We start from the raw sequence: 12,113 nt of genomic DNA, 5'->3' as shown, positions 1-12,113 counted from the left end.
AAGGAACACCGTCGTTAGAAGCGTTATACCAGGAAAAGGAAATATTTGCGTTAGAAAAGAAAGCGACACATCTTAGTTCTTTAACATGTGTCCCAAACTCTCCTTATCTAGTTTAACTTGTCAGCCGAGCTTAGACACAGCCTAGACCAGCATACCTCCAGCCACAGAGTGAGTACGGTAATATGATGTGACCTGGTCGTATGTACAGACGACCATAGGCCACGTCTGCTCAGTCTCTAACTGTCATGTGTGATGCACCGAAACCACAGCTGCCTATCCACATCCAGGCCCCACAAAACTTTCCATGGTTTACCCCAGACGTTTCACATGCCCTGGTTCAGTCCACTGACAGCACGTCAACCCCTGACATGTGTCATACCGCCCCAATTTACTGTATCCTGTGCACGCCCTTCACCCTCCTGCATGCTCAAGCACCAAACGCTCAAAAACTTTTTTCACTCTATTCTTCCATCTCCACACACACATATACACACACACACACACACACACACACAAGAATATATATATATATATATATATATATATATATATATATATATATATATATATATATATATATATATATATATACATATATATATATATATATATATATATATATATATATATATATATATATATATATATATATATATATATATATATATATATATATATATATATATATAAAGAGGTAGATAAGTTAAATGCAGTTTTGCAGAAACTAAAACACTTGCAGTTTGGTCGAGGTGGAGGTTCACAGGTTGACGGGCCACGTACACAGTATAACCTCCTCGGCCGCACCTGTCGTCGAGCCACACCTGTGTCTCCACACGCCGGGGGGGACAATGGCAGCCCAGGGAGCCAGGTTGTCACAGGTGTGACGTGTGCTTCGTTGTGGATCAGTGGAGTGTGAGGGCCAGTGTTGTAGCTCAGCCACGGCAAGTTCACCAGAGTTGTAGTTCAGTGAAAAGTTCGCCAGTGTTGTAGTCCCCCTACAACAAGTTCACCAGTGTTGTAGTCCCACTACAAGTTCACCAGTGTTGTAGTCCAGCCACAGGAGGTTGACCAGTGTTACGTGTCGGGACGCTACAAGGTGCTGTGATGAGGCAGAGACAACGGGTTAAGAGTAAGAAGGTGGAGGAGAGAACAGGTCATCATGAGAGGAGAGGAAGGCGGGCCAACCATCACGATAAGAGAGGAAAGATGACCAAGACAGACAGGTGAGCACACACGGGTCATGTATTAGGTTGGTCAGAAGAAGCGACGCATTACTTCTGGTTAGATTAATGAACGAAGGATAGGATTATGTAAGCAAACCAAAAAATGATGACACAAGAGCGCCAAGCTTTCGTCTTAGTGCTAGATGTTCTTACGGGTCATCATGCAACACAGTCATGGGTCATCATGCAACACAGTCATGGGTCATCATGCAACACAGTCATGGGTCATCATGCAACACAGTCATGGGTCATCATGCAACACAGTCATGGGTCATCATGCAACACAGTCATGGGTCATCATGCAACACAGTCATGGGTCATCATGCAACACACTCATGGGTCATCATGCAACACAGTCATGGGTCATCATGCACAGTCATGGGTCATCATGCAACACAGTCATGGGTCATCATGCAACACACCCATGGGTTATCATGCAACACACCCATGGGTTATCATGCAACACACTCATGGGTCATCATGCAACACAGTCATGGGTCATCATGCAACACACTCATGGGTCATCATGCAACACAGTCATGGGTCATCATGCAACACAGACGAAATCTTGACTCGTGTGTCTTCATAGTTTAGTTCCCGCGTCTCCAGTGTTGGGTGCAGGACATCATGAACGGCATGGCAGGTTCCCTGTGGTTTAGGCTCTGGAGGAAGTCCTGGTGGGATGTATCTGGGTCGAAGGATAACATGAGCCATGAGATGCATCAGGGGGTGAGTGAGGCAGACCTTCCCACACATATAACGATCCAGCCACCAACACCAGCCCCCGGGCGGCCACAAGATGATCAGACATTCATATGTCAGGTCTGGGAACGTCACATAAGAGATCAGTATGTTCACAATTGAAACGTTGAATGCTTTAATGGTTGAATGATTAATGACGTTTGTACACTTGGACAAGGTTAATCACATATGTAATGAGCAGTAATCATAATGATAGAACTACCTACAACTAGGATTACCGTCCCGTCATGACAGTAGATCATGACATGATGGTAACTGATGTATTCTGGTCACCTCCACGTGTGTGTGTGTGTGTGTGTGTGTGTGTGTGTGGTGTTCCATCACCTCACTATGTTCTCTGGTAGGCCACACCTCACCTCACCGGCTCACCTGTTCTCAACATATAGTTCTTCGCTCCGCGTAGTCCCCTGGTCCACTACTCTGCTGGTGTAGAACTGTTGCCACACACATGTACCGTCTGAGCTTCACATGTTGTCTCCCGCCACGTCTCCTGGCTTCGTGCTTCACATGTTGTCTCCTTCCACGTCTCCTGGCTCCGTGCTTCACATGTTGTCTCCCGCCACGTCTCCTGGCTTCGTGCTTCCCCGGGATCTGAGAACCGTTGAATGTCACCATCATGGTGGCCGTCCAGGAACCCCATGATGGTCGTGCCGTCTCACCTTCTGCAGCGTGAGGATTCTCACGGTTTCCCTCCTCTCCTCGTACGTCTTCATGTTGATGGTCGTAACGACCTCGATGCGTCCCGTCGTATCTCCTGAAGCAGGTCATCGCGTTCCCTCACGTCAGGACACCACACTGTGGGGTCGACATACAAACATACGTCACACACATCTTCCTGAACATCTCTGCCGTGTACTTGACGGCAGCTCAGAAGATGATGTAGTGGTTAGCGTTACCGACCATGATGCGTGCACGGCCTTGCCCGGGGTAAGACCTGCAGGCGTTCGAATCGTGGATGGGAAAGTTGGCCTGCACTTCACCCAGCTGTTCATCTTCCCCTCACTTCCTCTCATGGTTGGTCGATAAACTGAGAGCCTTTCGTTGGAGAGAGAGAGAGAGAGAGAGAGAGAGAGAGAGAGAGAGAGAGAGAGAGAGAGAGAGAGAGAGAGAGAGAGAGAGAGAGAGAGAGATTATTATATCACTTAACAAATATTTATCTGAGGGTCAAGACCGCTAGCCTCCCATATAACAGTTTATGTTTGAGTGATCTTTATAACTGTAGCAACTGTGTCTTTCTTCCATTATGTGCCTCTCTGGTTGGTGTTCCCTTCCTTCTATCTTTCTGATAATATCTGTGTCTCCTCCTCCCTCTACCTGTCAATATGTTCTCTGTCATTCCGTCTCTGTCTTCCTGCATTTCTCGTTTCGTATCTGTCTCTTCCTCTGTTTACGTCTTCCTCTGTCTTTGTCCGTCTGGTCTCTGTATCCCCCCCCCCCCCCGTGCCATGGTCACTAAGTCCTCCTCATGATCAACTCCTGCAGGAGCACGGCCGACTGCACTGGGATCCTCCTGCTGGCGGTGAAGGCGGCCTTCCTGCTCGCTCTCCTCGGCATGATAGCGACCTCAGGTCCTCACGTTCCCCAGGACGACGACGACGACCACGAGGTAAGAGTCGGGTCTGCAGGCAGGTGGCGCGCCGCTGTCGCCCGGCTGGAGGGTAAGTCAACCATCACACACACCTGGATCTTACTGGGAGAAGATCATGTTAATCTGATACATGAATAACGGGTTTATGATCGGATCATCTTGATATCCCAAAACTGACTGTTATCCTACTGTTCCGTCCACATGATAGCGATCTAGATAGCGATCATGCGGTGATAGCAGATGTTCACGTGATCTGTTTGAGAAAAATCAAGTGAAGCCAAACACCAGTTTTACCATAAAGCTCTGGATTACATATATTTTTCATTTGTATCCACAGTTAACAAGGTTGATTAATTAGGGACATTGTGAAGGTGGACGACATAACAAGCAGTTCAGTCATCGGACACGTAACAACCCAGGATGATAATCACAGACCAAATGACCCAAGATATGTTTAGATAATGATTAGAGAATTTCTATACCAGAATAATACCATCAGACTGATATGCAACACAGAACGACCCTTGGAAATTGTGACAAATAACTTTGTGTTGGTTGTTAACTAAGACTGATGCGAGAAAATGATTACTGGACGTTTTATAACATAAACAACGGATACATATTGTGTACACACGACGCTTTCAGACAATAGTGAATGACATTACACAGACACACATTTACCGGACACATGACACCCGATATAATACTGCTGGACACATACATGATACATAAACCCTCAGAGCAGCCCCGCCTGCCACACACTGGTAAACAAACGCCGACAATGTTGTTGAATACATGTTACCAGATCACAGCAGGCCAGCGCTACGTACCATGATATGCTCATGATACAGACACAACATTCACAAACGTTACTGCCAGACGTATAGGTGTCATACACAGTAACGTGATATCAGAAATATGCTCAGTGACTGACAATAATACTGGATGCACAACATCCTACAACCGTTCTGGAGAACACAGAACACCTGGGGTATACTTAAGAACACTAATGGGTCTCTGGTGAACATGGAAACAAAAATACGCCACAATATAAAAACTTTAGTTTTATAAAGTTTGAAATTCTTGATCATTTTTACTGACATTTGTTCTTATGACAGTCCATAAAGATGTTATCCGTGAGCTGTTCTACTGAGGTATCGCCTGTCGCTCCTTCCTTGTATGTACAGTTGCCTCTCAGATGTTCGTCTAGTTCGGGTCAAGAAAGAAAATTATTGATCAGTTCGTCGTTAAGAAGGAAATGAACCTAACCGCAGGAAGCAGACGAGATGAAGGTTAGAAATCAAGCAAAGATATCTTTCCTTAGGAACGACATGACGACACAATGGGACATGTGAATAGTCACTGAAAGTTTGAATATTAAGTTGTTATAAAGTTATGTAACTCTACAGAGGATTACAAGATGAGACCTCATGAACAGAGAACCCACAAGTGTACCCCGCCTTACGGTAAACTAAACTTGCTTCAGGACACACAACTGTATACGTCCCGTCCTGTCCTTACCTCCAAACTGCAGACCAACCACAAACTGAGGCAGTCGACACTGGAGGGAGTGGTGAGTGAGGAGGAACCTTTACTATCCTGCTCATACATTAATAGATTAGCATTGTAGGAACCCGCTACTGTATTCCAGCCGATAACCTCATCACGGACCATCACGTCCCCTGATAACCTCATCACGGACCATCACGTCCCCTGATAACCTCATCACGGACCATCATGTCCCCTGATAACCTCATCACGGACCATCATGTCCCCTGATAACCTCATCACGGACCATCACGTCCCCTGATAACCTCATCACGGATCATCATGTCCCCTGATAACCTCATCACGGACCATCATGTCCCCTGATAACCTCATCACGGACCATCATGTCCCCTGATAACCTCATCACGGACCATCACGTCTCATGTTCTCTCCTGCAGGTCGAGCCCCCACCGCTGCCGCCCCTGGACTACGATGAGCACCTCACCTTCAAGGAGCCAGTCATCCTGGTGGGCGGGCTACCAGGGGCAGGGACGCAGCTCATGCGGGCGCTGCTGGACGCCCATCCTGACATCCGGTGTGGGGAGGGCCAGGGCGTGGTGCACAAGATGGTCAGGACCTGGCGCTCCCTCGCCTACAACGAACTGGAGGTCGAGAGGATGAAGCTTGGTGGCGTCAGCGAGGAGGTAACACGCCCCTGGTGGTGGTTGTGGTGGTGGTGGTAGCAGTGATTGTGTTAGTGGTAGTAGTAGTAGTAGCAGTGACTGTGGTGGTGGTGGTGATGTTGGTGTAGAACAACTTGCAGTGAGTTTGTCTCACTAACAAAGGAGAGCCACACGTGAGACACTGTGGTCGATCCTCGTACGACCACAAGGCACCGGTCAGGTGTGAGCTTATGTAGTAGTGTCCAGCGTGGGAACCTTCTAGATCATTTGGGGCAGCGGTGGGATTCGAACCCACGTCTCTTAAGCGACTGGTAACGTTGGTCCTTCGGCCATATAATGTTGCTTATGGTGAGGATGCTTCCTGTGGTGTCGGCGCTGCCTGTGGCGTTGTGGTAGAGCTTCCTGTGGTATCGGCGCTGCCTGTGGCGTTGTGGTGGAGCTTCCTGTGGTGTTGAGTGAGGTGTAGGTGTTTCTTGTGGTCCAGTTTATGGTCGTGGTGCCACTTGTGCTTCCAGCTGCTTGTGGCGCTTCCTGTGGTACTACTATAAGAGGTGTGGTACATGCAGCGGTAGGGGTGGAGGTGCAGGTGTGGTACATGCAGCGGTAGGGGTGGAGGTGCAGGTGTGGTACATGCAGCGGTAGGGGTGGAGGTGCAGGTGTGGTACATGCAGCGGTAGGGGTGGAGGTGCAGGTGTGGTACCGTGCTGGAGGTAGGGGTGGAGGTACAGGTGTGGTACCGCGCTGGAGGTAGGGGTGGAGGTGCAGGTGTGGTACCGCGCTGGAGGTAGGGGTGGAGGTACAGGTGTGGTACCGTGCTGGAGGTAGGGTGTTGCTGGTGGTACGTCTGTGGCTGTTCACAGACTGTGCGGTACGGGGCAGTATATATTATGGTGTTTGTGAGGTGCTTTCACACGACAAAGGATATGGAGAGAGAGAAAAAAAGGCGACCTCCAGTGTACTTGGGAGGGTGTTTTAACAGGTAGCTACAGGGTGCTACAAAGGTGTATCTACAGGTAGCTACAGGGTGCTACAAGATTCTCTTCAGGCAGCAAACTCAACACATGCTGGACCCGCCTGTGCAATATGGTCTCTATGAACTTTATTTCATAACGTGTAAAGTTGTATGTCTGGGATGACAGTGTGTGTGTGTGTGTGTGTGTGTGTGTGTGTGTGTGTGTAGGTAGACCTTACTCTGCCGGGACGCTAACAGTTCCCTGCTGCTGCAGATGGTGGACCACGCGATGATCCTCTTCCTGCTGGAGGTGCTGGAGAACAACGGCCCTCCGGCGGCTCGTCTCTGTACACGAGATAACCTGGGTCTGGTGGGAGGACGCTACCTCATGCACATCTTCCCCAACATCAAGGTTGTCTTCATGATGAGGGACACCCGCGCCGCAGCTTACTCACTCGTCAAGCGCCAGGTGAGACATGAGGACGACGGCTGCAGGGCTTGTGAGGAATCATTACGTGATGCTTCGTTGCAGCAGTTGTTGTTATATCGCTGGTCACTCTTGTGTTACATATCTCTTACCTTCAGGTGGTAATGATCGTGTAACAAGTCGTCCTGTATTATCATAAATGTTTTAGTCTTCGTTACTGAATTCATTGTCGCAATCTGCAGATGTATATTGCGACATATCATTAATCTCGTTCCATATTGGTTGATCAACAGAGAAATTCAGACTACCATTTTCTTTACTTTGATGTCTTTGCCTTCATTCATTTGTATCTGGTAATTAATTACTACTAGGATGCTAGGATGTAAACTACTTGCTTTATTACCTCTTATGTCCGTAACGAGACTCTTATCATTTGTAAAAAAGAGGTTAATGATGCTATCATTGTGTGTAGTTAGTTTATGGTAGATCAGGCCGACAATCTCGCATGTCTTCATGATAATCTGTTGTAATGTTTACCATTCATGTACAGATGCATCAATTACTGTGTCACATATTATGTTCCTACGTCCGTCCGTCGCCTGTTCCTCTTTCTTCCCAGTGTACAATATGAATACTGAAGTGTCTTGATCGAACCATTGATGGTTCACATGTATCTGCTTCACTCATTAACACTTCTGCTTCAGTTAGTGCCTCATGAATCTCTTCTATTTTGTTATGGGTCGTTTGTATGTCACATTGTTGACTGTGAAAGTTTGATCAGTAAACGTTGTCCTGCACACTACTCTACCCCTGGGTCGTGGCAGACTCCAGTGATGGGTGAGACCATGGCTAGTGTGGAGCGAGGGATGTACATCCTGGAGAACCTGGTGACGGCCATGCGTCAGGAGTGCGTCATGATGGGTCCCCGCCGCTGTCTTCCCCTACAGTACGAGTCCCTCGTCCTCAAGCCCAGGTCAGTGTCCACCACGACTTCTTAAAAAATGACGTGAATACCTCACCACACAACCCCAGCAGGTCCCTGACTGGTCCTTCATAACTCACCACATCATGATTTCCTGATGACCAGATACAATTACCATCTTCCCAGCACTTACCCTTCCTTAAACACACACACACACACACACACACACACACACACACACACACACACACACACACACACACACTTGCTCAGGGACGCATATCAACCTTAAAGATACCTGAGAGAGGGAGAGGTTAAGGAGGTAAGATACTGCCACAATAAGATATAAGCACCGAGATATTCCAGTGATGAATATTAAGCATTAGGATGTTCCAGGGAGACGATGGAGATGGTGATGGAATTCTTAGGTGTGGGCTGGAGCGAGGAGGTGCTGACCCATGACCACCACCACGTCAACACCACGGGGGACGACTTCCAGCCCAGGTCAGTCTCCCAGCCTGACCTCATGTTAACCTGAGGGTCATTACTGTGCAAGACCACTCCTCCAGTACTTACATGTTACAACATACAACCATCATGTGTCTGACATTCTTGGTGCATGTTATGAGCACCGGTTGTGGTGATCCGATACAATGTAATGTGATAACCTACAACACTTGGCTATACTGATACTCTTGTGTTTGATAGATAACCTACCGGTAAGACAGACGGTACACTGACAGCATCACATATGATATACTGACACCACGACACATGACGGATGTACTGACAACACTGTCTTCCCATGTCACTCTGAGTGTCACCAGTCATGAGGACCCCCAGTCACCAGTCATGAGGACCCCCCCAGTCACCAGTCATGAGGACCCCCAGTCACCAGTCATGAGGACCCCCAGTCACGTCATGAGGACCCCCCCAGTCACCAGTCATGAGGACCCCCCAGTCACCAGTCATGAGGACCCCCAGTCACCAGTCATGAGGATCCCCAGTCACCAGTCATTAGGACCCCCCAGTCACCAGTCATGAGGATCCCCAGTCACCAGTCATGAGGACCCCCAGTCACCAGTCATGAGGACCCCCCAGTCACCAGTCATGAGGATCCCCAGTCACCTGTCATGAGGGCCCCCCAGTCACCAGTCACGAGGACCCCCCAGTTACCAGTCATGAGGAGCCCCAGTCACCTGTCATGAGGGCCCCCCAGTCACCATTCACGAGGACCCCCCAGTCACCAGTCATGAGGATCCCCAGTCACCAGTCATGAGGATCCCCAGTCACCAGTCATGAGGGCCCCCCAGTCACCAGTCATGAGGACCCCCCAGTCACCAGTCATGAGGACCCCCAGTCACCAGTCATGAGGACCCCCAGTCACCAGTCATGAGGGCCCCCAATCACCAGTCATGAGGACCCCCAGTCACCAGTCATGAGGACCCCCAGTCACCAGTCATGAGGATCCCCAGTCACCAATCATGAGGACCCCCCCAGTCACCAGTCATGAGGATCCCCAGTCACCAGTCATGAGGGCCCCCCAGTCACCAGTCATGAGGATCCCCAGTCACCAGTCATGAGGACCCCCAGTCACCAGTCATGAGGATCCCCAGTCACCTGTCATGAGGGCCCCCCAGTCACCAGTCATGAGGATCCACAGTCACCAGTCATTAGGACCCCCCAGTCACCAGTCATGAGGATCCCCAGTCACCAGTCATGAGGACCCCCAGTCACCAGTCATGAGGACCCCCCCAGTCACCAGTCATGAGGATCCCCCCAGTCACCAGTCATGAGCGCCCCCCAGTCACCAGTCATGAGGACCCCCCCAGTCACCAGTCATGAGGACCCCCAGTCACCAGTCATGAGGACCCCCAGCCACCAGTCATGAGGGCCCCCAGTCACCAGTCATGAGGACCCCCATTCACCAGTCATGAGGACCCCAGTCACCAGTCATGAGGACCCCCAGTCACCAGTCATGAGGACCCCCAGTCACCAGTCATGAGGATCCCCAGTCACCAGTCATGAGGATCCCCAGTCACCAGTCATGAGGACCCCCAGTCACCAGTCATGAGGATCCCCAGTCACCAGTCATGAGGACTCTCCCGTCATCAGGTGTACAGTGTGATCAGAGTCATGTTAACTCCCACTAGTCATCCCTGACGACGTGAGAGGTACAGAGGCAGCGCGGGATGACTTACTCATCTGTTTCTCTCCCCCGCCCGCAGAACCAGCGCCATCTACCAGGACTCCCTCACCACCTGGGTTGACCACTTCCCGCCCTACATGAGGGACTACCCAGACAGCTATTTCCGTCAGCTTACGTACCTGGGCTACGACCCAGGAGCCTTCCCTCCTGACTACAGCCGTCTGAGGCCCTTCTCCTGGAGCAGGCCGGAGCCCCTGGGGCTGCAGGAGGCCGGCCGTAGGTTCCTGCAGCTGATGAGTAAGATAGCAGCTCGGGGCGCGGGAGTCACCGTGCACACACCCAGCAGGAGGAACCTGCCCATAAAAGAGTTCCTGTTTCTGTAACTCTTTCAGTAGTTTCTGTAACTCTGGCTGTAGCTTCCTGCAGCTTTAAGATTGCGCTCCAATCAGGAGGGAAATAATGGACTTCTTTGGAACAAGATGATTCTCAACAAAAAATGTCATTCCTTCTTATCCACTGATGATGAAGACTCTCCCAAGAAAAATTTTCGCGCAATGTGACCACTTGCCGGTGTGGTAAATAGATGCACGAATAGAAAGATAGATAGATAGATAGATAAGTAGATACATAGATAGATAGATAGATAGATAGACATGCATATAGATAACTAGTTAGACAGATAGAAAAATGGATGTAACGGTAGAAATGAGATGTTAAGGTATGATTGGTCTGGTGCATATACTGTGTGTGTGTGTGTGTGTGTGTGTGTGTGTGTGTGTGTGCGTGTAGTCTCCCTTGCGTCAGGTTGCATACAGAGCCTCGTATGTGAGGCTCACTCTAATGTGTCGACATACACTCTGTGTATCTTGATATTCTCTCCTCCCGTGACCTGCCACGTCTGTGGAACAAAAAGTTTGATGTGACGCTGCTTCCCTCATGACTCATGTTAGCAGGTTGTATACCCCGCTGCTTCCCTCATGACTCATGTTAGCAGGTTGTATACACTGGGATTTGCCTCACAACTCAGGCCATATATGTCGAGAAAATATAGATATTGTGGGAGGAGAGAACCAGCCAGCAGCTTCTACGTAATAACCCTTATAGACTGTGTAATGATGTAGTGCATGTGTACCGTGGTGTGTACTGTGTTGTGTACTGTGTTGTGTACTGTGGTGTGTACTGTGGTGTGTACTGTGTTGTGTACTGTGTTGTGTACTGTGGTGTGTACTGTGGTGATAATAAATGACCAGATGATCGTCTGTTCTTACCTTCCTGACTGCTGGTGTGGTGAACGACCTCCCACAGGAGGGGACGTGGCCCACACCTGCAGCCCGCACATGCTGGGCCAGACCTGGCCGGTCGATGAGTCTAGTGTTGTTATCATTATTGCTAGCATTGTTATCATCACTATTACTGCAAGAGCGGCTCATGTGGCGTGCACTCCTACCCATCCTGTAGGTGGTGACGCAGAAGAGGACAGTGCACAGCAGTGCCAGCACTGGTGGACCTCGGGCAATAATGTACGTTCCAGTTTACACAACATGGTTGTAAATAGACTAGGTTGTGTTCATTTCACTTTACCTTAAGTTCAAAATATTTTGTTCATGTTCTCTCTGAACGATTGTTCACATGTTCCTCTCAGGTAGAGGCAGACAGGGGTTATGTGGTGCAGACGACACCAGCTGTGCCCCAACAGCTGGGCAGCCCACGTGCCACCTGAACATATTCATCATGAAGAAGTGTTCAGTTTGCAACCTCTACTCTTGTATCGACAAAATATATATGACGACTACATTTCTAAGCGTCCACAAATGAGACTCGAATGCAAATAACACAAGAACTGTAGCAGTGACAACGTTTGGTAAGTGACCATTGTTGTGTGTCCTCCTCCCCCAACATCAAGCTGGCGACAGTGAGTG

General features: G+C 49.2%; 1 protein-coding gene across 1 annotated transcript; it reads left to right on the top strand.

The window, feature by feature from the left end:
• Positions 1–885: 885 nt before the first annotated feature.
• On the top strand, positions 886–11,448 carry LOC139761783 (putative protein-tyrosine sulfotransferase). Its single transcript, XM_071686219.1, has 7 exons — positions 886–1,223; positions 3,468–3,591; positions 5,520–5,765; positions 6,971–7,165; positions 7,948–8,096; positions 8,442–8,549; positions 10,274–11,448. Exons 1-7 carry the CDS (start codon positions 1,105–1,107, stop codon positions 10,575–10,577), a joined length of 1,245 nt encoding a protein of 414 aa, XP_071542320.1. The 5' UTR covers positions 886–1,104; the 3' UTR covers positions 10,578–11,448.
• Positions 11,449–12,113: the final 665 nt, after the last annotated feature.

This window comes from Panulirus ornatus, chromosome 41, assembly GCF_036320965.1.
Source record: "Panulirus ornatus isolate Po-2019 chromosome 41, ASM3632096v1, whole genome shotgun sequence".
NCBI lineage: Eukaryota > Metazoa > Arthropoda > Malacostraca > Decapoda > Palinuridae > Panulirus > Panulirus ornatus.
This window is presented reverse-complemented; position numbering and strand designations above follow the sequence as displayed.

Excerpts from the sequence above, each read along its gene's own strand:
- LOC139761783 (XM_071686219.1), top strand. The coding sequence starts at position 1,105 with ATGAGGCAGAGACAACGGGTTAAGAGTAAGAAGGTGGAGGAGAGAACA. Across the intron at positions 1,224-3,467 it reads AAGATGACCAAGACAGACAG|GAGCACGGCCGACTGCACTG; the intron begins GTGAGCACACAC and ends CAACTCCTGCAG. Across the intron at positions 8,550-10,273 it reads GGGGACGACTTCCAGCCCAG|AACCAGCGCCATCTACCAGG; the intron begins GTCAGTCTCCCA and ends CCCCGCCCGCAG.